Raw genomic sequence first — 27,536 nt, 5'->3', positions numbered from 1 at the left:
TTTTCACTGTACAACCCCACACTGCTGCTAGACATGCGTCGGCACTCCTGGATGCCTCACGCTACTGTCCTGTTTCGAGCCTCGCTGCCCTGGAATTAACAACACATTCTCTCTCCGACATCGTCACATATTGACGTTTGGTCACGGACTTTCCACGTCCACTAGAGATGCAAATCTTGCATCAGTAGGTGGGCCACTAAAAATTAACATTGTAATTCATTTCAGGTGGATTTGTCAGTTATGTTTGTATTTAATAACCTTTATTTATATAGGACTTTTAAAAAACAAAAAAGTATTCATATTTATTTTCCGTCATGCGCAAAATGACCAGCTACTGTAGATGTCAGACCGTCGGCAGCATCCTGTATAATACTTCCATGGCAACGCCCCACGTGAGGGGTCCTAAATCAAACCAGCGCCAAACCTCCTTGCCATGGATGCCAAAACAGTGAGAGAGAAATTAAAATCAGGAGAATTTAAAACTAAAAAAAACAAAGGGAAAAGTTCCATTTGGGAGCGCTTCAGTGTCACTTAATGTTTGGCGCGGGTTGGGTGTGGGTCTCTAAATTTTAGAAGATAATTACGTCGGATGGGTGGCGGATAGATGACTGATGAGTGCACAAGGATTAGGGTGCACTCAAAAGCCATCCGCGCATCTCTAACGTCCACACATTACGTGCAAGGTACCCTGGGTGCGTTGGTTGTTGATGTTCTGGGATGCCGTGTCCGTTCTGCCTGTTAGATGCATTGTCGTCTTTCAAGGTACACTGACGTTTGTTTCCTTCGACAACAAAAACACGTGGTTAGGTTTAGGAAAAAAGAACAAGGTTAGGCTTTGGAATCTAATAGAATGCGAACACCGCTCATCTCGGGTGAAAGTCAGCGTTTGTTGGGCCCACCCGCCACACCTTCTGCCCGTCCCATTCGGACTTTCAACCCCTTGAACTTTCGTCCTAGTCCACCTGACGCCGCCTGACGGCATTAAACTAACAGCAACCGGCTGCGTATCATGCCTTTTTTCGTAGGTTTCTGACGCGGCAGGTCACTGCCAAAGTGCCGAGTTTCAAGAACTTCAGAGAGAGCTCGAATAAATGCATTTTCCCCCACACCAGCTCCCGTAGCAGCTCTTTTTCTCTGCTCCTATAGCAGCTCAACTCCTCTGCTCACTATTGATGCATAAAGAGAGCTCTGTTGCTGCTGCTGTGTTGCGTGTGACGAAGCATGGATGAGGAGGGACTTGTTGTTGAAGTGAGGAAATAGCTAAACGACCCATGATCCCGTCATTATAAAGACAATGACTGAGGAGAAATCTGGACCTTGGGTTGGACCAGTTGGGAACCACTGGTCTACAGAATATTAACGTTTCTCCTTCACTTTTGTACATATAAGATTTAATGATTGGTTTTTGTGGTAGGCGGGAACACGATGTGGGATGTTGATCCAGGAGCATGCCCTACCTTGTGCATGAGTAATAGTACGTGATGTTGGACTAGGACACTGTACCAAAGAGGTCTCTGCGATTGTCTCATCAACTGTACCTAAAAAACTGTGGACGGCTTATTAAAGACACATGCAGGTGACCAGAAAACTTCACTCAGACACAGAAAGTGTTTAACTGCCCATCTCAGGGGGAAACAACAGACAACAGTATGTCCTCCCTCCATCTGGAAGGTATATTGGAGCAATTACTGCAGCACGACACAATAAACCCAACTTGTGTTTGCGGTGTAAGATGACCTCACCGAGTGTCGTATCCTCGGCTGCTTTACATGTTGTTCATTCTAAAGTTGTGACCAGTGAAAGAAAACAATCAGAGGTTCAGCTTGAATTACGTTCAGAAACTCTGCTTACTCTTCCTTTAAATTTAAATGTTTCTCACAAATTGATGAGTTTTCAAAATAAAAGCACGAGATTGAGCGACAGTGACACGTTAACGCTGACACTAAAACCAGTGTTCAGTCTTCCTGTTTTCCGTCCCTCCCCTTGTTTTTGTAATCCTCTCCTCTCCCCCTCCTCCTTTTATCCAAACGCCTGTCTCTGTCTTTTTAATCCTTTTAAAATGCTCCCCCTTTCCTTTAGTTTTATTCCAGCTTTTCCACATATACTCTCCGTCATCTTCTGCCATTTGTCCTTTACTTTGTTCACCTGTCATCCCCCTTTACCACTGCACTCTTTCTCCTCCTTCCCTCGTTCTCGTAACGCTATGGCCTAAAAAACTACACTGTCATCAATAATTAAGTCCCAGTGTCCTCAAACGAGACAATAATTAAGTTTCAATGTCCTCAAACGAGACGATAATTAAGTTTCAGTGTCCTCAAAGAAGACGATAATTAAGTTTCAATGTCCTCAAACGAGACGATAATTAAGTTTCAGTGTCCTCAAACAAGACAATAATTAAGTTTCAATGTCCTCAAACGAGACGATAATTAAGTTTCAATGTCCTCAAAGAAGACGATAATTAAGTTTCAATGTCCTCAAACAAGACGATAATTAAGTTTCAGTGTCCTCAAAGAAGACGATAATTAAGTTTCAATGTCCTCAAACGAGACGATAATAAAGTTTCAGTGTCCTCAAAGAAGACAATAATTAAGTTTCAATGTCCTCAAACAAGACGATAATTAAGTTTCAGTGTCCTCAAACAAGACGATAATTAAGTTTCAGTGTCCTCAAAGAAGACGATAATTAAGTTTCAATGTCCTCAAAGAAGACAATAATTAAGTTTCAATGTCCTCAAAGAAGACGATAATTAAGTTTCAGTGTCCTCAAACAAGACGATAATTAAGTTTCAGTGTCCTCAAAGAAGACGATAATTAAGTTTCAGTGTCCTCAAACGAGACGATAATTAATTTTCAGTGTCGTCAAACGAGACGATAATAAAGTTTCAGTGTCTTCAAAGAAGACAATAATTAAGTTTCAATGTCCTCAAACGAGACGATAATTAAGTTTCAGTGTCCTCAAAGAAGACGATAATTAAGTTTCAGTGTCCTCAAACGAGACGATAATTAAGTTTCAATGTCCTCAAACAAGATAATAATTAAGTTTCAATGTCCTCAAACGAGACGATAATTAAGTTTCAATGTCCTCAAACAAGATGATAATTAAGTTTCAATGTCCTCAAACAGATAATAATAAAGTTTCAATGTCCTCAAAGAAGACGATAATTAAGTTTCAATGTCCTCAAAGAAGACGATAATTAAGTTTCAATGTCCTCAAAGAAGACGATAATTAAGTTTCAATGTCCTCAAACAAGACGATAATTAAGTTTCAGTGTCCTCAAACAAGACGATAATAAAGTTTTAATGTCCTCAAACAAGATAATAATTAAGTTTCAATGTCCTCAAACAAGATAATAATTAAGTTTCAGTGTCCTCAAATGAGACGATAGTTAAGTTTAAATGTCCTCAAATGAGACGATAATAAAGTCCCAGTGTCCCCAAACGAGACAATAATTAAGTTCCATTTTCTCCAAATAAGTACTCGTCTTATTACTTCTTATTTTGTTACTGTTGCTGAAATTGGTCAAATTTGTTGCCATATCAAACAACAAACATTATTAATGATAACTAAAAGTTTCAATCATAACATGTGATCAGGTTTTGGACCTTGTCCACTTTTGTGTCAGACTTGGCTGCAGACTGACTTTGCAGAGATGGCTGCCATCTTGTTTTTACATGGATTAGTGTATTGTGCTCTTACTACCAATAGATGGCACAAAAAAAGCGTCCATGAACGAGGACAACAGGTCTGAGTTGTAAGTAGAGTGAAGTATAAGGTCAAGTAAACCCAAAATGAGATGCCCTCATTGACAGGGCCTCAGGAGGATATGAAAGAAGTGGATCAGATGATTGATCACGGAGGTAAAGACGTTACCAGTGGAAACTGTGTCAACACCCTATAAATAAAGGAGTGAAACAACACGCTAGAAACACATATACAGGGAAATATACATCTTATACAGAAAAAAGTGGCACCACAAACTGTGACATGTGGCTTTCTGGGTCGAGCTTTGTCCGTAGAGTAACAACAGCCTTGTATTTTCAGTATTGAGGAAGTTGATCAGTTGATTGATGACAGATGCAAAGACGTTTTCAGTGGAAATACTGTTACGCCTCGAAGGAAACTCAAAGGACATATATTGTAACTTAATCACTTAGTGGCGCAGGGATTCTTTCAGTGACAGACTTACAGACTAGTTTTACAGGGACAGTGGATGTTAGTTTTACAGTTATTGCTGTATTGACTCAACTAAAAGAAAAAGAAGCAAAGAAAAGTTGAGGATAATCAAAGAATTACTTAAGAAAAGGAAGTAATGAACAAGCAAGACAAGAGGAGAAAATAACAATGATGGACAAAGAGAAAGAAAATGGACATGTGGGGACTGGGAAATGAGAAGATGTGACGGGAGAAAGACGAAGGTTGTGAAGATGAAGATGAGAGAAAAACAAGTGAGGAAGTGGAGGAAAGGTGATGAAGAAAGATATGAGAGGAGAGGTGGAGTAAAGGGATGTATGGATGAAGTGGCAGATAGGGGATAGAGATGGTGTGTGTGTGTGTGTGTGTGTGTGTGTGTGTTAGAGTGCATCTTAATCAGCGTTAATTTCACAGCAGAGTTAACCCAGTTGTCAGTGTGTTAGGCATTAAGGGCTGATCAGACACTGTGACGCACTCGCAATGAACAGACACACACTCACACACACAAATCAAGGATGTCTTTAATCCTTGCCAATTAGTACCACACATGATTGTCTGAATACTAACGACCTGTGTGTGTGTGTGTGTGTGTGTGTGTGTGTGTTTGGTGTAATTGATTTCTCTGATGCTGCTTCGTTGCCTTTTATACCTTAGTAAACATCAACATTTTATAAACTTCACTCGAAGCTTGTGTTGAGGTATCGCTGATGGAAAACATCCACAAAACATTTATGTCCTAATTTTGAAACAAACTTATTCACTGAGAGTTAGATGAGACGATTGACATCACTATCTTGTCTGTGCCGTGAATACAAAGCTATCGCCAGCGTAGCTGAGCTAACCTTCGATGCATTTTTAGCAACTGAATCCTTGGAAAGTTTGGAAGCAGGTTCATGGATGGTTTTGAATCTTGTTTGAGCCTTGTTTGTTTGATACTGAAATAATACTATTATTTTTACTTGTAAAACACTTTTCATAGGAAATTGGGGGAAAAGTATGTTAATAAATAGAGAAGCAAATTACTATTATAACCATGAAGGATTTGTTTCGTCTTCCCTTCACCAAGTTTAACCAACTGATCTGTTGTAACTATTTCAATGATTTTATCTAGTTTTGTGTCCTATGTTTGAATTTGAATAGCTTTTATTGTGTTTTTATGGAGAATCAATTTGTCCCTTTGTTTTAAAACGTTTTTCTATTATTATAATGTTATTATTACTACACTAAAACAACAAGGCTCTATCTTGTTATTTTCATAATGTGATATGTTGATATTTATAACAGTCTAGAAGTGTGGCATGCAGGAAAAGCGAAGCCCTGGAAAATATAAAGTCAAAAAAAAAATTCACAATGAGAACAGTATAACAAAAAGATGTCAGTATAGTATTCAGTGAAAAAGTCATAAAATGTCATAACAAAGTATGACATTAAAAATAATCATAACACACAATCCAAATGTGTTATGCCATAAAATTTCATCAATAAAAAAATCATAAAAATTTGTGTATAGTATGTCGTTAAAAATTGTATCAAAAAAATTCAGCATAGTATGTCGTTAAAAATTGCATAAAAAGTCATAGTATAGTATGCCATTCAAAGTTCATAAAAATGTCATAGTATAGTACGTCGTTCAAAATTGCATAAAAAAAGTCATAGTATAGCATGTCGTTCAAAATTGCATAAAAAAGTCATAGTACAGCATGTCCTTCAAAATTTCACGAAAAAGTCAGTATAGTATGTTGTTCAAAATGGCACGGAAAAGTCATGGTATAGTATGTCGTTCAAAATTGCATAAAAAAGTCATAGTATAGTGAGTTGTTCAAAATGCCATAAACATGTGATATTATAGTATGTTGTTTAAAATTGCTTAAAAATGTCATAGTATATGTCATTAAAGTATGTCTTTAAAAATTGCATAAAAAAAGTCATAGTGTAGTATGTCGTTCAAAATTGCATGAAAAAGTCATAGTGTAGTATGTCCTTCAAAATTGCATGAAAAAGTCATAGTGTAGTATGTCATTCAAAATTGCATGAAAAAGTCAGTGTAGTATGTCATTCAAAATTTTACGAAAAAGTCATAGTATAGTATGTCATTCAAAATTGCATGAAAAAGTCATAGTATAGTATGTCGTTCAAAATTGCATGAAAAAGTCATAGTATAGTATGTCGTTCAAAATTGCATAAAAAAGTCATAGTATAGTATGTCCTTCAAAATTGCATGAAAAAGTCATAGTATAGTATGTCCTTCAAAATTGCATGAAAAAGTCAGTGTAGTATGTCATTCAAAATTTCACGAAAAAGTCATAGTATAGTATGTCATTCAAAATTGCATGAAAAAGTCAGTGTAGTATGTCATTCAAAATTTCACGAAAAAGTCATAGTATAGCATGTCATTCAAAATTGCATGAAAAAGTCATAGTGTAGTATGTCATTCAAAATTTCACGAAAAAGTCATAGTATAGCATGTCGTTCAAAATTGCATGAAAAAGTCATAGTATAGTATGTCATTCAAAATTGCATGAAAAAGTCAGTGTAGTATGTCATTCAAAATTTCACGAAAAAGTCATAGTGTAGTATGTCCTTCAAAATTGCATGAAAAAGTCATAGTGTAGTATGTCATTCAAAATTTCACGAAAAAGTCATAGTATAGCATGTCGTTCAAAATTGCATGAAAAAGTCATAGTGTAGTATGTCCTTCAAAATTGCATGAAAAAGTCATAGTATAGTATGTCCTTCAAAATTGCATGAAAAAGTCATAGTATAGTATGTCATTCAAAATTTCATGAAAAAGTCATAGTATAGTATGTCGTTCAAAATTGCATGAAAAAGTCATAGTGTAGTATGTCCTTCAAAATTGCATGAAAAAGTCATAGTATAGTATGTCCTTCAAAAGTGCATAAAAAAGTCATAGTATAGTATGTCGTTCAAAATTTCACGAAAAAGTCATAGTATAGTATGTCCTTCAAAATTTCACAAAAAAGTCATAGTATAGTATGTCATTCAAAATTGCATGGAAAAAGTCATAGTGTAGTATGTCCTTCAAAATTGCATGAAAAAGTCATAGTGTAGTATGTCCTTCAAAATTGCATGAAAAAGTCATAGTATAGTATGTCATTCAAAATTGCATAAAAATTTCATAGCACAGTATGTCATTGGAAATTGCATAAAAAAATCACAGTATAGTATGTCATTCAAAATTGCACGAAAAAGTCTAGTATAGTAAGTTTTTCAGAATGCCATAAAAATGTGATGGTATAGTATGTTCTTTAAAATTGCTTAAAAATGTCAAAGTATATGTCATTAAAAATTGCATAAAAATATCATAGTATAGTATGTCGTTCAAAATTGCATAAAAACGTCATAGCACAGTATGTCTTTAAAAATTGCATTAAAAAAGTCATAGTGTAGTATGTCGTTCAAAATAGTATGAAAAAGTCATAGCATACTAAGTTTTTCAAAATGCCATAAAAACGTGATAGAATAGTATGTCATTCAAAATTGCATAAAAATGTCATAGTATACTATGTTGTTCAAAATTGTGTCATATGTCCTTAAAAATTGCTTTAAAAAGTCATGGTATAGTATGTTGTTCAAAATTGCATAAAAAAGCCATAGTATAGTATGTCGTTGAAAATTTCATGAAAAAGTCATTGTACAGTATGTCGTTCAAAATGGCATTAAAAAGTCATAGTATAGTATGACATCCAAAATTGCATAAAAGTCATAGTACGGTATGTTTTTTAAAAAGGCATTAAAAAGTCATCGGATAATGTCCTTAGAAATTGCTTGAAAAAGACACAGTATAGCATGTCGTTCAAAATTGCTTGAAAAAGTCATAGTACAGTATGTCGTTCAAAATTGCATGAAAAAGTCATAGGATAATATGTCAAAAAATGTCAGAATTAAAGACATTTGCTAAGTGTGTTAGAAATTCCTGTTTTTGAAAGTGCTGTTAGGTAAAGAGTGATTTGACTGGGCAAATTGATAGTCTGTTGAAGTGAGATAAAAATATTCTGTTCCATGTGAGCAGTTTTCATTTGCAGCCCTCAATGATATTTTAACCACTTAAATAGGTATTCACTCATCAATACTTTGAGAACTGTTTTTACAATACCAGGAAACATTTATGAGCAAAGACAATACTGGTCTTCTTTTAATTTAAGAATTCATGTATCAGTCACAAGAAAATATCATAAAAAAAAAGAAATAAAAAAAACGAGTAACCCAAAATCCACAAAAAAACCAAACAAATGTGTTGTTAATTATTTCCCACAGAAGAGTCTTCACTGGGTCAAGCCCTGCCCCCAGGCTTCCCTGCTCCGTTCCTATTCGCTGACGGCCTGTCGTCTGTGGAGACACTGCTCACCAACATACAGGTATGACAACTGTTGTTTTTACAGTGGTGTAATATCATCAATAAGGATCACTGAACACAACACAGCAAAACATTCTTTATTGTGACCATGGTTAGGTTCATTCCCTCCTTCGTGTTAAGTGCATTTCATACAAAAAATATAAACATATAATAACATATACAAAATAATCAGAATCAGGTTCATTGCCCAGGAAAGGAAAAGTAGGAAAGTTATGAGAAATACAAGACTTTTTAGTATTACAAACAATTTTAACATGGAATATTACAATAAAAAAAGTTGACTCTATCTCTTAAGCCTTCATAATAATATAAATCATTTTACTCTGTTGAAAGCAACTGTTACAAAATACGGAATATTACTAAATTGGTTGATTATTCCAAGCAATCATTGAGACATAAACACACCACAGCTGTGCAGGTAATCACTGTTGTTGTTCATGTTGTATTTGGACTGCAGTGCTCCCAACATATCCAGGAGTAGTCCAGTAAGAGACGCAGTATTGTGGTTGAAAACTAACAGATGTCGTCAGGATGTCTGTTTTCAGGAAAAGAAGATGTGGTGACAATACATCTGTCTGAACTTGTGTCTTTGGAAGTTATTTTTGCGATAACCAGACGACTTTTTCTTCTCCGTCTCTTCTCCCAGGGCCTGTTGAAGGTGGCGGTGGAGAACGCCCGGGTGCAGGACAAACAAATCCAGGCGGAGAAAAGAGAGCTCAAGATGGAGCTGTACAGAGAAAGAGAGATGAGAGAGAGTCTTGAACGACAGCTCACCTCTGAACTACAGAGCAGAGGTGAAGATTAGCACAACAAAACAGCCCGTTGACATTCTGTCTGAACACCAACGATACAGGGACACTGTTACTGTTTGACATCCAGAACATAAAGCGCCTAAAGCAAAGGCTGAACGTGACAAAGAAATTTTTTTTGTTCATCTTGGACGACGTATACGATGTTGAAAGGCCCACTGAGAAATGTTGGACCTAACATAAGAGGTGACCATTTAACACAGACTGACTGCTGAGACTTTTCCCCTCCTAATCGTATCTCTTTCTCGTCTCCTCCTTCAGCCTCCATCCAGAAGCGTCTGAAGAAGGAGAAGAAGGCCAAGAGGAAGCTGCAGGAGGCGCTGGAGTTTGAGTCGAAGAGGAGGGAGAGAGTGGAGGACGCTCTCAAACACTCGTCCTCGTCCTCCCCGTCTCCTGAGCCGCTGCATGCCGCCAACAACAAGAAGAATGGTAAGACGGCGTGTTAGCGTTTACGTGCGTTTCTTTGCTCTTTTACTTTTTTGTTCCTTATTCTTCCTGTCTTTGATTAAGATTGGGATGTCAATGGTTAACCATTAATGGGTTAACTGCTGAAAATATTTTTGAGTGGTTATGCATGTCGGTCTAAAGTTTAATTTTGCCAGTGTTTAGTTCACTGCACTGCACACCGCCTGCGTCAGGTGAAAGCTAACTAGCCGTGCCTCATGCAGTATTTCTGCTGGTAATGTCATCCCGACCCAATGGTGTTGCTGTGGAAACATTGTGTCCACCCTCCAGTCCCCACACAGGTCGCCCAGGTGAGTAAGCAGGTCGATTTTGAGACGCAAACTCCCTTTAGGAGCTTTACCAACATTATCTCTGTTTACAGCATTAGCAGTCTCAGCACGAGTGATGCTAGCACAGTTGACAATACTAAAGGGGTTTTGTATGGCGTTATATTTGTGTCATATGTCGCGCGAGCGGATAACGCATCTGCACGCGCGCAGATCTCTCTCTCGTGTAAATTATTTCGTGTCACGCTCATAACATTAGACTATTAGAAGATGCCCCTTAGCGATTTTAATTTCTATATTTTTCATGTCTTTTTTGTTTTATTCTGTTTCCTGTGCTCCGTCTGTGTAAGAGCATATTATGAAGAATGTAACAACTGCCATATATTGTTGTAAATTGTTCTATTTTCAATTAAAAAAACAAAAAACAAAAACCCACTGAGCTTCCTGTCTGTGACGGAAGCTGTCATCAGCAGAAAACCGAAAAGGCTCCCACGTGGGTGGCTGGAACATGACCAATCATAAGAGGGCCGGGGTCAGCCTTGGTCTCCGCCCCCAAAGTGTCAAAAGTCCTTGCTTCGAGCGAGCAGAGCTCCACCGCGAGTGTGCACAGGGGAGAGAGAGAACGAGAGCAGGAGCGAGCCAGCGCGCGCAAAGCAGCTGCACAGTGTTGTTGTGTGTGTCGCTGCTGTTTTTTACTCGCACGCACCCGCCTCTGCTTCACTCTGTTGCTGAATATGCGCGCGAAGATCAAACAAGTGTGCGCGGCAGTTGAAACCTGCGTGCGTGACACGAAATAATTTACACGAGAGAGAGATCTGCGCGCGTGCAGATGTGTTATCCGCGTGCACGACATATGACACAAATATAACGCCATAGTTTTGCGCCTCAAAATGAACGAGCTTACTTACCGAGGCTACCTGAGGGGAGACTGGAGGGTGGCCCACCATGTTTCCACAGCAATGCCCTCTAGGTGGCAGGATGGCGTTACCAGCAGTACTCGCGAATGAGCGGCACAATTAGCTAGCTCCCTCTTGAACTGGGTGATGCGCAGTGCGGAGCGGACAAGGCTGGCGTAGAGACCAGAGGGTGGACAGTGGGTACGATGTTTCCATCATACTGTGTGTAACTGGTTGTCTGTCAGCAATAGGGATGTCTGGATCCAATCCTCAGATCGGGTATTGGCACCGATCACATTATTTTTACAAAATCGGAATCGGTAATAAAAGATCGGATGGATCAAAACAACAAAAATGGCCAGGTTTATCATCTATGTTGTTCATTGTTGCCTCCGCTTTCCAATGTATTGTTACCGAGTGCCCTGGATTCGCCTAACTGAGTGCAGCTAATGAGCAATTAACAGGCAGGAGTCGAGACAACAGGTTCAGCGGCAACCGCTTCTCTCTTTATTCCGAGCAACACAGCCACACCTAACGGCGGAACCTCGCTTATCACACAGCCCAGCGGCAACTCTGGAGGGACAATTTGTTTACAATTCAGAATTTGTTTACAATTTGTGCTGCTGAACCACCACATGGAAATTCTGACCAATCAAGAGCAACTTTCTTACACGAGGCATTTGATCTGGTCCTCTTGTAAATGCTGCTGTGAGAACACGAATCAACTCTAGGCAATGATACAACTTCGTGACAAAATTAGTCCCTGATTCAGACCAAAGCAAGACAACTCTAGGTCTGAAAGCACCCATACATTGCACCAGACTAAAATGAAAGGCCTTTTTTGTTATGTGTCATTTTGCACTTTTTTTCTTAAAAATTAAGTGGTTAATAATGCGCCTAGTTTGAATGTTTGTTTTTGGGAATAGGGACATCTTTTGAGAAGCGTCTACATTTTGAAAAGCTAAAACGTTTGTTTGTAAGCAAGGCCAATTTTAAAAGTACCATTGTTTCAGGACTTTTCTATATAGTGCCAGTGTCTGGTCCTCAAAACACCAGAATTTATTTTAGTTTTTGGAAAGTCTGTGAGGGTTTTTGTGCAGGTAAAATTAAAATCATTTTAGGAAAGTGAGAACATTTTATAAATTCAGCACATATTTCTTCAAGTAGGGGCATTGTTTTGGAGGGCCATGGCTCTGGATAGTTTTCGTCTTCTGGCTCGCCTCTCTTGTTTGTGTCATAATTCTCCATACGTGAGTTTATCTCAAAGAACACGTGTTGTATGTAACTGTTACTGACTGAAGCTCTTAAAAACAGACTGCTGCCGTTCTTCTTTCTTTCTTCCATAAAATTCAGTGTAATCACCAGCAGCAGTGAATGTGTTAATGTGTGTAGCTTCAGTGCAACAAAATGCTTAATGTCAGCCCAAAGAAAAAAAGCCAAATATTTGTAGGCTGCAGTTGTTTATCTGAGGATTTGATGCTTTTCTTTGTGTTAAATGATAGTAAAGTGAATATATTTGGGATTTGGACTTTTGTTTCAACCAAAGAAAGCAATATGGAGACGTCACTTTGAGTTCTGGTGAGAATTTTTCCCTATTTTTTGACATTTTATAGACTAAAGAATGAACTGAGAAAATTAGTGGCACATCATATATGTAAAAATGAGCTGCTCTATAAAACAGATACTTAAATAATCAACCTCTTTAGGTGACTAGTAACAGTAATAGCAGACCTAATGTTTTCCAAAACTGTTGAGAGAAAGCAGCCAATTTCTTTTTGTGTTTCTAATATCAGAACATGTTTTTTAACAGAGCGGCTGAAGAGCTTTGACGATTAACATCAAGAGAAACAAGCAAAATAACATCCAAGAATCGAATCCTCTGGACAAATGGTTGTGTTTGTGGCGTCTTTGTTAATCCAGTTTGTTTTTGACCTGCACACAGTTACAAGGTGCTGTTTGTTTTTTATTGGCCGACCCACTGAGACTCTGTCTTGTCTTTGTGTTTCATACCAGACGCTGCTGTAGCCGAGGATAAGCCTGAAGTTAATGGAAACCAGCAAGACAACGGCGCTGTACAAGGTACCTGAACACACACACACACACACACACACACACAAATAAAAATGATAAAAAAAAAAAAAAAAATCATAAAACAGGCACACAGTCAGATACACACTCATGCATGCAGAGTCATGCTGATACAGACACACACACACACACACAGCACATATAAACAGATACAACACTGTACACAAGTGTGTTCAAAGGCAGATTTACAAGTTGGTACAAACACACACACTCAGACACAAACACGTGGTGGGCATATGTGTGTGTGTGTTGGGGCCCAGGCTAGATTAGTGGAGACATTAAGCAGACACAGAGACACTGTGGCCTCCCTTTGATGTACGCACCTTATCAGACACACATGTGAGTGTGTGGAAATATTTCATTGAGCTCATGTCAGTGTGTGTAAGTGTGGATATTTGAGTTTTAAGGCTGTGCATTTGTGCTGAATTATAGACCTGGAGGGTGAGTTATTTTGGAAAGTAAAGGCGCTTTTGGAAAAATGTAATTTTGGGAAATCAGGACATGTTTTGGGAGACAGGGACATATTTTGCAGGTGAGAACATTGTTGGACAGTTATAACATATGCTAAAAAATTTAAAGTAGGCTGCTTAAAGACACTTAATGGAAACAAAAACACTTTGGACAGTGAGTGCAGTTTAGTATAGTATGTCATAAAAATGCCATAAAAAAAAGTTTAGTGTGTCACAAAAATTGCTAGAAAAAAGTCGTTGTATGGTCAAAGAATGTTATAAATGAGTCAGTGAAGTGTAACACGCCGTAGAAATAAACAGCATGGACACGTCCAAAAAACCTACAAAAGTTGTCATTAAAAAAATGTATAGCATGACATAAAATGGTCATTTAAAAGTCATAGTATACCATGTTATAAAATCATGTCAGGAAAAACAAATTAAAAGTCATGGCCTAGTATAGCATGCCACAAAAAACATATACATATATTGTGTCATCAAAAATCAAAAATAAAATGCTACATAAAAAGTCATAGTATATTTAATGTAAAAAAATAACCAAAAAAAAAAAAAAAAGTCATGGTTCATGGCCGTAAAAAATGCTATAAAAAAGTTTAAAAACCCTCATAGTATGGCCTTGCATAAAAATGGTTACAAAATTTTTAGAAAAGTCATAGTACGGTATCCTATTAAAAAAAGTCATGTATAGCATGTCATTAAAAGTCATGAATAAGTCATTTTATAAAAAAACAAAAAACAAAAAGAAGTTGTAGTATACCATGCCATAAAAACTGTCAAACAAAAATGGCATGGTATAGTTTGTCGTCAAAAAGTTTCACAAAAATGTCACCAAAATGTCTTAGTATAGCATGCCATAAAAAGTCATAGTGTATTGTTGTTTAAATTGTGTCATAAAAATGCTATTTAAAAAAGTCAGTGTAGTATGTTGTTAAAAATTCCACTTAAAAAAAAACATTTGTTGCATAAAAGTTTTTTAAACAGTCATAGTATAATGTGTAGGCATGTCGTGATAAGCCGGTTAACTGCACAGTAAATTAAAAGGAAGACGGTAACTTTTGCGGCTGTGATTAATTGCCATATTCATGCGTGTTTGTTTTCCTCGTCTCTCTCCACCAAAGAGACTGGACGACAAGAGTGTTCACTGCCGTGCATCGTCTGGCAGCCAGGTGAGTTGGTTCATTAGCGTAATGAACGGAGGGAAAGCTCTCGTCAACAAGTGTCTTTGTCTCTGTGGGGGAGGCGGGGCTATGGGCTACACACACACAGTGCGATCTTCGTGAGGGGGAGACGAGGCGGAGGGGAAACAAAAGAGAGTTGAGCGTAAGAGAAAGACAGGGAACTTGTTCCTAAACCAAATGCCACGGCCCCTGTGTGGGAGTGTTTTGGATTTAAACCAAATGACAGAGGGGAGCCCAGTAATTTGGAATGAATACGACCAACTCAACTGCACACCTGAGAGAAAGAGAGACTGACAGTCTATTTTTTTGTATTTATTTCGATATTTTTACGTGTTATTTCAGATATTTAAATTTTCTTTTTTTACATTCCTACATATTCTTGTTAAATAAATGTTTATTTCTCTTTATAAGTGTGTACTTGCATCAATATGCCTTTATTATCATTATTTAAGTTTGAAAAATGGTCTAAAAACAGCAAAATTACAACAATAATAAAAACGGTCTTAAAAGCACAATATTACGCAATATTATTGCTTATCGCAATAATTTCTGACGCAATTAATCACCCAGCAGAATTTGTTATCATGACAGGCCTAACAATATGCTATAAAAAAAAAAAAAGTAATTATAGCATGTCATAAAAAAAGTAATAAATATATTATTTTAAAAAATGTCCTAGTATACTACGCCATAAAAAATGCCATAATACATTTTATATGGTGATGACATTTTTGGAGACTTTCTGAAAATGTGACCATTTTCTCTTTATCTGGGAAGTGCAGAAATGAGGACTCTTTCAAGAAAGTAAGACAATTTGGAACAGTAAAGACAGATTTTGAAAAATTAGAACATTGTTTTAAAGTGTGGACATTTTGGAAGGAGAGTGCAGTTTAGAAAGTGTTGAATTTTTGGCTAAAGGGGACATTTTTAGAAAGTAATTATATTTTTAGAGAGTGAGGACATCCTTTCTGAAGCAGCATCATTTTACGCATGTTTTTAGAAAGCAGGGACGTGTTTTTGGAGTGAGATTACTGTTACTGCGAGGACATTTTTGGCCACTGAGGAATTTGTTTGAAAATGGGGACAGTTTTTGGAGAATTAAAACACTGTTCTAAATTGGAGAATTTTGGATAGTCTCCAAAATTGTCCTCATTTAGGGCTTATTCAAAAGTGACAGCAGTGATAACAAAATGGTGATATTTTGAATAGTGGAGACATTTTTGGGAGAGCATGGACTTCTTTGTAAAGTACATTTTGAAAAGCAAGGACATATTTGGAAATTAAGTATATTTTTTTATTTTTGCAAAGTGAGTGCTGATATTATAGTGAGCGGAGGTAGTTTAAAATGTCCCCTTATTTTGGACATGTTTTTGGATCGTTGTTATTTCTGGTCCTCAGTTCCTCAAAAGATTGTTAGAGGGTTACGACACCGAAATTAGGTTGAAGTTATGGACTCTGGGAATGCATTATGCCAGTGAGGGTCCTCACAAGTACAGTGCTGAGGCGTGTGTGTTAGTATGCATGTGTCGTCCTCTTTCCACCAGCTGTGCTCAGTCCTCCCTGACATTGAAAACCTTCACTTGAAACTCTGCGTGTGTATAAATGAATATCTACAGGCACACACACTCACCCTGTGTGTGTGTGTGTGTGTGTGTGTGTGTGTGTGTGTACTCTGTACCTGCAGGTGTGTATTTTAGTGTGTGTGTGTGTGTGTGTTTGATCCTCACTCTGGTGAGACAGGGAACTCTAATTAGCTCTCTCTCCTCTTTAGACCCCTTTTAGATCCCCTCTCTTCTGCAAGCCAAGCACTCCGACAAACACACACACACACACACACACACACACAGACCCACCTGATTTCATTAATGTTGATTGGCCCAGTAGGACCCCTTTGCTGCCTTGCTCACACACACACACACACACACACATTGACAAACACACACTCATCCCTCCTGCCATAAAAGCATTTTGCACCTACGGTGGTTTACTCACACACACACACACACACACACACACACACACACACACACACACACACACACCCCTCTCCCCTGCCTCTCTCACCTTCCACACTCTTAATTAACGAGTGAGGAGAAAACTGCTGAATACAAAGAAAGACATCGCATTACAATCAGAAAGAGGGAGAGAAAGAAAAAAAAACGAGGAGCAGGGAAGAGAGTGAGGTTAAAAAGAGAAGAGGTACGATCGGTTTATCTCGCTTGTTTAAAGACGAGCGGACTAATTGGCCGGTAAAGATATTAGAAAAGATGGGGAAAGATAGGGCGAAGGAGATGAGAGAGGAGGAGAGATGAAAGAGTGAGACGAAAGGATGAGGAAGAGCAGAGAAGGAAGAACAGGTGGAGGGCAGGAGTGATGGAGAGGAGTGGACAAGAGGGAAAAAGTTGAGAAGAGAAAAGGGGATGAAAGAGGAGGAGAGAAATTTGGTTGTGAGGGGGAGGATAAGAGGAAGAGTCGAGGGGAGCTAAAGGGGTTAAGAGGAGAAGAACTGGGCGATGAGGGGAAAGTAGAACAGGTGGAGGAGGAGAAAGACGAGAAGGAGAAAGTGGGAATAAAAAGAGGAAAAGATGGGGGAAAGGGAAGATGAAGGAGATGAGAGAAGTGCAAGATATGGCAGGAAAAGAAGAAGTGAATAAACGGAGCGTGGAGAAGAAGAAAAAGGGGGATGAGGACTGCTAAAAGGGAAAAGAGGAGATGAGAGCTAAAAAGGAGAGGGTGTGAGTAAGAAGAGGAGGAAGATGGGCATATGGAGGGGATGATTAAAAGATAAGGAGGAGCAGAAGAAGAGCAGGGGGAGGTGGAAAAGAAGGGATGAAAAAGGCATCAAGTAAAGAGGAGGAGAGAAATGTGGTTATGGGGGAGGATAAGAAAGGAAGGGGAAAATACGAGGAGAAGAGGAAGAGGGCAGCTAAAGGGGTTAAGAGGAGAAGAACTGGGTGATGAGGAGAAAGTAGAACAGGTGGAGGAGAAGAAAGACGGAGAGGGATTAGATGAGGAGGAGGAGGAGAAAGTGGGAATAAGAAGAGGAAATAGGAAAGAAAGGGGGATGTGAGAAGTAGAGGAAAGAGATGTGGTTGAAGTTGAAGAAAAGATGAAGTGTAGAGGAGAAAAAGGGTGAGGAGGACCACTAAAAGAAAGGGAAGAATTGAAAAGGAGTGCAGAGGTGGAGGAGTTGGAAATAGAGGTGTGGAGGATCAGAGAGGAGGAGAAGGGGGAGAGAGGGACAAGAAAAACTAAAAAGGGGAAGAAGAGGAAGAGCAAAATAGGAGCGAAAGGAGAGGAGTGAGGAGAGCTGGAAAGTAGGGAAGGGTGTGAGTAAGGGATGAAGGAACAGGTGGAGGAGTGGAGAGAAAAGTGATGGGGAGGAAGGGAAGCATGAGAGGGAGGAAGGAGGAAGAGAAAAGAAAAACAAGGTGAGAGCAAGTGAAAGGAAGAGGAGGAGACAAAAGAGGAGAAGAAGAAAAGAGAAAGACAAGAAGAGTGTAGAGAAGCAGGAGGGGAGGGATGAGGAGAGCTGTGATGAGGTTAGAAGAGGAAAAAGGAAGAGGGGATGAGGGGAGCTGAAAAGATAAACAGGAATAAAAAGGAAGAGGAGGAGTGGGGAGAAAAGAGGACAAACAGGAGAAGAAAGATGGAGGGGGAAGTGTGAATGAGGAGAGCACAAGTTTGGAGGAAGACAAGAATGAGATGAAAGAACAGGAAAAAATGGGGATGAGAAGAGGAAAGAAAAGGATAGAGGATGAGAGGAGAAAAAGGGGGGATGTGGATGGCAAAAAGGAGTTAAGAGGAAGGAAGGAAAAGGACAAGTGGGAAAAAGAACGGAACTAAACTGGCAGAAAAGGAGAGGAAGAACAGGTGAGAGATGGAGAGGAGTCGGAAAAGAAAGTGGAGAGAAATGGACCATTGGAAAGAAATGAGGAGGAGGAGGAGGAGGTGAAAGTGGGAGTGAGGAGAGCAAAAGATGACAGAGAGGATGGGGGGAAGAAGGAAAAATAGGAGGGGAAAGGAGGAGAGGAACGTAGGAGACTGAAGCGGGAAAGAAATTAGGGTGGGGAGCAGCATGGAGAGGAAAAGGAGGAAAGGGGAGTAAGACGGGCAAAGAAAAACAAAAAGGAGGACGTGAGAGGAAGAGCAAAAGGGCAAGGAAAGGGGGGAAAGAAAGATCAATGTATATGTGTGAGGAGAGAAAGAGGAGGAAAAGGAGGACAGGAGAAAGAGGGAGGAGGAGGAGTGTGTAGGTTCCTCGGGAGGTAGTTGAAAAATGTGACCTTGTTCCGAGACCTGGTGACATTTCCTCCACCCAGCTGATAGACTTTTAACAAGGCAGGTCAGCGTCATTTTTAACCAGGACAGCCCGCACACACACACACACACACACACACACACACCGAGGCTGGAGGTGTGTTTTATGGTGACAGATGGAGGTGAGAGTGGAAAGGAAACAGGGTTGCCAGGTCAAAACGGAGACAGAAATAAGAGAATAAAAAATATCCTCCTGTTCCCTACATTTTGTCTACATCTTGTTGGGAAAATACGCGGATGAAAATGGGTATCCCACAATGCAATGCACACAGAGAAAAAGAATGAAGGAGTTACTCACAGGTGGAGCACCTTTAAATCGACTGCGGGCAGCGGCGAGAACAACTTCAAGAACGTCTTGGGGAACTGGAAGACAAAAAACAAAACATTAAATGCTTGGAAATGCCTTTAATCAAAATCTTCAACAACCATGGCGGATTTTAAATGCGGCTGAAGTACGAGACACTTTGCATTGTGTGCTATGAACGTGAACATGACAGCGACTCAGTCAAAAGTTAACCAGTAAAATAAAAAATAAATAAACTGTCTCTGAAATGTGGGGCACAGAACAGAAATGACAGAAATGATAGTAATTGCATGACAGTTAAGAAGATGGCCCCGCCCCCCTTGGTTACTGTTGCTAGGCTTGACAAGCCAAGCCTTGCGGGGTTCATTCCCATAGGAAACGATGGAAAAAACCGGGAGATTTAACTTTCTCGTAATTCGAATTGAATCGATCATTCTGTCCAAAACGTGGTGTCCGTGATAGAGAACAAACGTGGCTACAGTTGAGTGAACGGGCATTACGTGACATATCCGAAAACTTGTGAAAATCGTTGTTTTGTTCCGATGTCTGACGGTAGCCATGGCCACTAACATGAGCGGCCCCCCCCCGCGGCTGCTAGCTCTCTCGCCCGTGTCATCTCCACAGATGTGCCCCTCGAGTCTGTCAGTAGCCATGTTTCCATCAGCCTGTTTAGATGCGCATCTAGAAGTATCGCATCGGAAAATTATGATGGAAACGCCAAAATCTGAATTAAAATCCCCTGATTCACACAAACTAAAATACGCTCGCTTTAGCCGGGTTTTGGTTGATTTGAAAAAATGCTGATTCGCAAAACAGGGAATGGAAACAGCTATGTTCGAATTAAGTCTGACGTAGCGCACCTCTCTCCATGGTGATATCCACACTCCGGGTTGGGAAGGCGGTAATGCATTTACAAGCTGGTTGCCAACCGCCAGAAAACGTAGAAGAAGAAAAATGCGAGACTTGTTTTGTTTCCGGCTCTGCGGAAAACTCGTTTGTAGTTTTCACCAAAGTCCGTACATTTAATAGAAACACACAGGATTCGTATTTCTTTTAATGCTCATTTCCCAATGATTCGAATCACTTTTGGATGGAAACATAGCTAGTGACTGGAATAACAACTACTCTGAGAACATGTTCTGGATATCTCGAGTCACTGTTGCAGACACCCCAAGCACACCTTTTAACCATGTTCAAATAATATAACTCACTGATTTATCCGCGTTTGACAGCTAGAAAGCTCTGCGTTTCACCATGACGCCATTAACAACGAGCCTGGGGCGGTGTTTGGATGGAAACATAGCTAGTGACTGGAATAACAACTACTCTGAGAACATGTTCTGGATATCTCGAGTCACTGTTGCAGACACCCCAAGCACACCCATGTTCAAATAATATAACTCACTGATTTATCCGACAGCTAGAAGCTCTAGTTTCACCATGGCATTTGCGCCTGGGGCGGTGTTTGACGAACCCCAGTAAGTCAGCAACTGTTGCTATGGGGAGGAGCACTCTGGCTGGTGGGTCAGCAGACCAATCAGAAGGCCAACAAAGGGTCAATTGGTTTAACCGACTAATATTTCTGGTGGCGCCTAGCGAGGGGGCGGACATTTAATTGTTTAGACGGCTAATTGAGCGCATCCCTACAGTAAACCTTGAAACTGGAAGTTGCTGCTATGACGTGGCTAAAAAACATTTAAGAACCATCAAATCTGAATTGAAGACAATTGAATACTTTTACGGCTTTTTATTAGTAAATATGAGGAAGACTTTTTAAGGACCCAGGATGTTTTATTATAACAAGGAGTCTACAGCTCTCAGACAGTTAAATTTAATGCTAATAAGTTTTAACCGATTCTTGGACAAATCATGTTTTCCTTATTTAAGCATGGCAGGTTATTAGAGTGAGTTAAATCAATCTACATTTTGCAAGTATAGTGAAAGTATGAAGTAAAATAACAGTGTTATAGTTTTAGTTATAGATTAGTAACATTAGAAATGTGGACTTGTACACAGAAACACTTCACTCACTGTCACAGAAAGTAATTAAAACACGGATAAATTAAATTAGATTAAATTAAAAAAAAATTCAAATTTGAGACTATTTAATGACTTTTAAGGCCTTACTGTTGTAACACTGAATTTAAGACACCCTGTGTAATTTTAACTACATTGCCTGTTTGGAAATCCTCGACATGTTTAGGTGAACTGAACACATTTTACACTTCATGAAATAAATAAATAAATAAAATAATATTACATTTTTAACCTAACAGAAATCTTTTTAAAAATATTTTACAGAGTGAAAATGTACTGATTAATCATTAAGTGAAATAATCGTCAGCACTTCCTCTAGTTTGAAGATTGTATTAATTATGCACTCAATCTATTCATTCATTTTCATCAATTTTGTTGATTTATTAATTGTTTCAGTCATTTTTTTTTTAAGTTAAAATGTCAAACATTCTCTGGTTACAGCGTCTGTGATGTGACTATTTATTAATTATTATTAATTAATTTTATAAAGCAAACCATTAATCCAAAAAGAAAAAAAAATGGCCACTTTATTGATAATGAAAAAAGCATTAAATGCAGGGGTTATCGTCAGGCAGACGGGCAGCGTACTAGAATTAATTCAGCCACAGAAAACGCACAAATCTGAACAACACTAGACGACGCTGACATGAAATGGTGAAGGTACAGATTCAAGTTTTAAGGACAACAGTGGGGGGATCAAAGCTGCGACTTTTTTTTCAAGTTGCAGGACAGTTTTTAAAGCAGCGGGCCAAACCTGCTGCCTAAAGGAGAAAAAGAAAGGACAGGAGAGGACAGAGAGAAGAATGGGTCGGGATAAAAATAATATGAGAGTAACAGATAGAGGACAGGAGGGAGCAGAGGGGAGGTGAGGAGGAGGAGGGGATGCATGTAGAATAGAGGGATGAAAGAGGAGGAGAGGAGGGGGTTTGAGTGGATCGTGGAGTGATAAAAATAGGGAAGGGCAGGAGATGAGAGGGATGAAAAGGAGGGAAGGCAGGGAATATGAAGGAGGAAACGAGGGGCGAGCACAAGATGAAAGAGAAAATTTAAGAAAGTTTTTTTTATTCCAACACGGAGGACCTGTTTCATATCTAAAAAAACAAAGAATGATGAATAGAGGACAAAACTAAAGGGTAAGATGATGACAAAGAGCAGAGGAAGATAAGTAAAAAAAAGTGGTGGAGGGCAAGAGAAAGAGAGAAGTGCAGGATGGAAAGAGGAGAAAGAGGAGGGAGGGCAGGTTTATGGTTGCTGTTATGCAGAAATGTAAACACTTTGCAACGTTCGCAGAAAACAATGACACCGCAGGGAGAGGAAGGTGTGCATGTGAGTGTGTGTTTCTGGTTCTGTTATATGCATGTGTGTGTGTGTGTGTGTGTGCACGTGCTCCTGTGTGGGTGGGTGCAGCAACAGCACTACAGGGAGCGGAAGGAGAACGACGGAGGTGAAATGAGAGAGAGAGAAAGACGGAGGGAGAGAAGGAGAGCCGACCCTGGCAAAATTGGAGATATGAGATTTCTATCATAAACGGATGCTGCATAAAGGGAGAACAAGACGCAACAAATTCAGCTAAAAACACCACGTCCTGCTTTAATAATTATCATCAAACTACCAAGTTCCTGTACAAATAGAGCTTATTAGATGTGCTCTGGAAACACTGGGAGAAGCTGCAGCAGCTGAGTGTGCAGGCTGGGGGCGACGAGAGGTTTGAAAGCACGGTGATTTCTTACAGTGGGGACGGGGTGATGCTGCAGACATGTTAGTTTAAGGCCTCTGGTTTCACGGTGGTGTCGTACAGCGGTGAAACACCGACAGTACGTGCCAAGCTGAGGGTAACAAGGCTATACTGTACTTACTGTATATCAGGGCTCTTTAATAAGGATCACCTGATTGCCTGGGGCATGTATAATGCCTCATGGCCTGGTAAATCTAGCTACAGGCAGGTGGTAAAAAGGAATTTAACACAGGAAGTAGCTAAGGAGTGAGCCATCTCACTTCCTTTTCATCCTCAGGTGAGAGTTGCGCTCGTACAGTACTGATCAGCCACTCATGATTAAATGGCGTCGGGTAAATAAGTGTAAAAGCTTAAGTGAGCATTTTGAGTTTAGATGGATGGCGTTTGGGAATGTGGGTGTAACTCCTGTGTACTGCACAAATTGCTGCAAGTTTAAGAGCAAGGCAGATAAAACGGGAATCCATTTTTTCCATGACAATTTGGTCTTTGTTATATTTAATTACCGCTAATAAATAAAACAACTTTTCCAAGTCGAGGAGGGCAAGTTACTCACATTTGCAATGGTTATAGAGCTGAACAGTAGGGATCGACCAATATGGTTTTTTCAGAGCTGAGATACTGATAGCCAATATTTACAACCAATATATGTCTGCTGTAAAAATCATAGTCACACACACACACACACACACACTTAGACACACACATAAATTCAGAGACTGTAATGGTAAGGACTAAACAGTAACAGGCTATTATAACAGCACTCATAAAAAACACTATCATGAGTAAGGAAACACCAGAGGCAGGATAAAAACTCAGAACAAAGGACGACATTTTAGATCTTTCAATAAATAGGAAAATAAATAAGTTAAAAATAAATAAACCAGTAACAAAGTAGAAGAATATGCTCGCTAAATAAAAACAGATTAATAAAAATAAATAAATACACAATAATCATAAATACAATTTTTTTTTTTTTTTTTTTTTTTTAAAGAAAAATAATAAAATTAAATAAAGGAGAGCTCAATTAAAGGCCAGGCTATAACTCTAATTATTTACACCACAGACGGATCAGCAGAATGCCAGGTGCAGAAAAAAGATACCGATACCAGTATCGGAAATGCCTCCAATACTGCCTAAAATGCGGTATCGGGTATCGGCAAGTACAGCCTATGACCAATCCGATACCACGTAATGACGTGAGGCATTACGTGGCATACGCACACTACAGGCAAACACAACGGAGCGGAGTCTAAAAAGCATTCTACTGTAGCCTTTAAAATGTCTTTTTTACCAAATTGTGTGGCTGCTAGGGGTGTAACGGTACACAATAATCTCGGTTCGGTACGTACCTCGGTACACAAGTCACGGTTCGTTTTTTTTCGGTACAGTAATGAAAAAAATACACAACTATTAAATATCTTTTACTTATTGGTAACCTTATTAAAACATACCACCACAGCAGTTAACTCTTTTTACACAATTTTTGAATGAAACAAATATATATATAAAATCCTGCTTTTTCACATTGTTTGAATGAAAATAGAAATATAAAAGTGAAAAATAAAATCCTGCTGTTTTTTTAACACATTTTTTGAATGAAAAATATAAATATACATTTCTGCTTTAACAGTTTTACTCAATTAAAATAAAAAGTATAGTGCAGCTGGTCAGCTCTAAAGAGTGCTCAGATTCAGTCTCCTAGGAACTTACTTAGCTTTCCCACTTTGTTAAAGTGCAGTAAACAAAACATGCTTATATCTAAAGTGCAGCTTAAACAATTTTACTCAACTCCAATGGCGTTGGTTATTTCTTTAGCGCGACGGTCAGGGAAACGCTCTTTCTTTTTAAACAACGACGATATCGTAGTTTGCACCAGATTGCTTTTTCTAGTCGTGCTGGTTAACGTTCAAACTCGGGTGGTGTCGCTTTAGATGCGTTAGCATGTTAGACGTGTTTCCAAGTACATACCCGACCGCTGTTCTGCAGTGTCGGCACACTGCTTTTGTCTTGTCCACTTGTTTATTTCCATCTTCGTATTTTACCCTGAAACCAAAGTGTTCCTGAACAGAAATGATTAATCCATTACCCGAGAAAATAAATGGCAGATTAAATCAGTTAAGAAAATGACTTTGGTTTTAGTTCCTGCCCTGCGTAGCTACACTCGCAAGACAATGCCAATTTTACTAACACTGTTTTATTAACGAATTTTCTTTGTGTGTTTATTTCTTTACCCAGACTCCCGGTCGTTTCTGAAGACCCCCATGATGTTCTAGAAAGAAGGACTCCGCCTCCAGAAACCCCGCCCCCATTCCCCTCTTCCCCCCTCCTGCACAGAAGAACTCCACCAGCCCGTTTCCACAGCAACCACGGCTTCCACGGCAGCCTGGATTCACCATGGCAACGACCTCCCCAGGCGGGAAATCTAATCTTTGCTACGCGCAGACTTTTTGATGTTGCTATGAAACAATGAGACTACTAAAGAGGGCGCACACCCCTGATTTGGACTCAGTGGGGTCGTCTGTCTCTCTGTCTTTACTTCCTTCTTCTCTTTCTTCTTCTTTTTAGACAAAACTCACTCCATTCATTCCTCTTTTTCTCTCCCTGCACCGGGACTTCTGCATCCTGCGTTTGTTTCACAAACTGAAAGATAAAAATCATTCCCGAGCAACGGCGAGGAAAACCATAAAGCAGACGGACCGGACTGACGTCGACGTGTTCTCACGAATCAACTTGGAGAATAACACCAGGGATCATTGTGATTGGGAAATTCCAGACTTTTAAATGTGATCCACGGGACCAAACGAGTGTTTCTGATTGGTGCCGGAAAGACAAGAGTGGATTAATAGAAAGATTAAACAATCTTAGAAGGAAAAATACGATTTAAACCCCTTTGGATTGGAAGCAACTTAAGTCAACCTCACTGGCTGGCTGTCAACACCCCTCTGATTGGACGGTAATCAGCTAATCGGAGGAGCTCAGGACTGGAGGAGGAGGAGAGGTTTAGAAAAAGAAAGAAGTGTAAAAAAAATATTGGGACGGGGTTTTAAAAAACAGAGGAAAACAACTTGGGAGGCTATTTCTGTCTCTCATGTTTCATTCATTTTTGTTTTCCGTACAGGGACTGAAAAGAATGCATGGGAAAACTTTTCTTATGTTGTCATTTGGCTTATTTTATCCTCCGTACACTCCTTACATCCAACTCTCTTTCTCTCCTCTTCCCCCTCTCACTCCTCTTTCTTTTCTATAAATCAGCTCCTCTTCCTCTAATATCTCCTCCCCCTTTCCTTGCTTCCTCGGTATCTATCTTTCCTTTATTCTCTTCTCTTCTCTGTCTCTGTAAGGAGGCGTTACTCTGAAAATGTTGGATGCAGCTTTTCGATGTATGAAGTTTTTTCTATCACCCTTAATAACCTGTGAAATCAGTTTCTCAAATGATTCAAAAGTTCAAAAAAAGAAACCCTTTTTTTATTACAATGGAGTGATTTTTAGACACAATATTATATCCTAAAAAAGGTACGTTGAATTCTCTTCCTCGACTTTGGACGTTTTCACCTTTTGACCCCCCCGTGAGCAGGAAGTAGTGGTCAAGTTTCTGGTGTTTGTCAAATGTCAGACGAGAAGCGCTTGGTTTGTCATTTTAAAACTACAAAAACATTTTAAGTTAGATTCGAGAGAACTTAACCCTGATCACCCCCTTCAAAGTGACAAAGAGCACTTCAGGTGTGAAAATCAAGCGCTCCTCAGCCACAACAAACGCAAGGAACTTTTTATTCCCCTGATTTTCTGACCTACTAAGAGTGCAGACTGTTGTGTTGCGGTTTTGTTTATTCCACTGCGTGTTTTATTTGTTTGTTTATTTGTTGATTACTATTTGAAATGTGTACGGGAGGGATGGAGGGGGTGGGAGGGACGAGGGGCGGGTGGGGACGATCGGGGTTAAAGGGATATTCCGTGTAGATAGAAACAAACATTCAGCGTTTCCCTGTTTTATTTTTATTATTTTTATTTTTTTTTCTCCTGATGATCTCTCAGTCTGTCACTGTTCTCTGGGTTTGAGCTGACTGCAAATATACAGTATTATAATGACTGCTGTCTTGTGGTGTTTTACACACACACACACACACACACACACACACACACATTTATAAAGCTGTACCCAAGTCAGAATTACGTTGGTTGCTCTGTCAACACAACTGTGTCCTATTACTCACTAAGCAAAGGAGAGAAGATACCCGTACAAAGTTTCTCCTCCTTTGCGTCGCTGCATCACATCCGCAGCTGGGTTGGTGACGAAAGCTGGCCACTTCGCACCAGATCAGCCAAAAGCAAATAAACTTGCACTCAAATGTCAAGATTTGGACCTGAATCTATCAACAGCACTACTAAATACCCAAATATATTG

The 27,536-nt window shown here is 39.3% G+C and overlaps 1 protein-coding gene across 1 annotated transcript in view; it reads left to right on the top strand.

The window, feature by feature from the left end:
* The window catches only part of dachb (dachshund b), a 141,092-nt gene extending 114,049 nt beyond the window's left edge, over positions 1-27,043 (top strand). The window contains exons 8-12 of the mRNA XM_049568043.1: positions 8,467-8,567; positions 9,213-9,360; positions 9,637-9,804; positions 13,016-13,081; positions 25,370-27,043. Of these exons, the coding sequence (XP_049424000.1) occupies positions 8,467-8,567; positions 9,213-9,360; positions 9,637-9,804; positions 13,016-13,081; positions 25,370-25,407 (521 nt within the window). The 3' untranslated portion in view covers positions 25,408-27,043. The remainder of the gene's footprint in view (positions 1-8,466; positions 8,568-9,212; positions 9,361-9,636; positions 9,805-13,015; positions 13,082-25,369) is intronic.
* The last annotated feature ends 493 nt before the right edge of the window (positions 27,044-27,536 follow it).

Source organism: Epinephelus fuscoguttatus, linkage group LG23 (assembly GCF_011397635.1).
Source record: "Epinephelus fuscoguttatus linkage group LG23, E.fuscoguttatus.final_Chr_v1".
Classification (NCBI taxonomy): domain Eukaryota; kingdom Metazoa; phylum Chordata; class Actinopteri; order Perciformes; family Serranidae; genus Epinephelus; species Epinephelus fuscoguttatus.
This window is presented reverse-complemented; position numbering and strand designations above follow the sequence as displayed.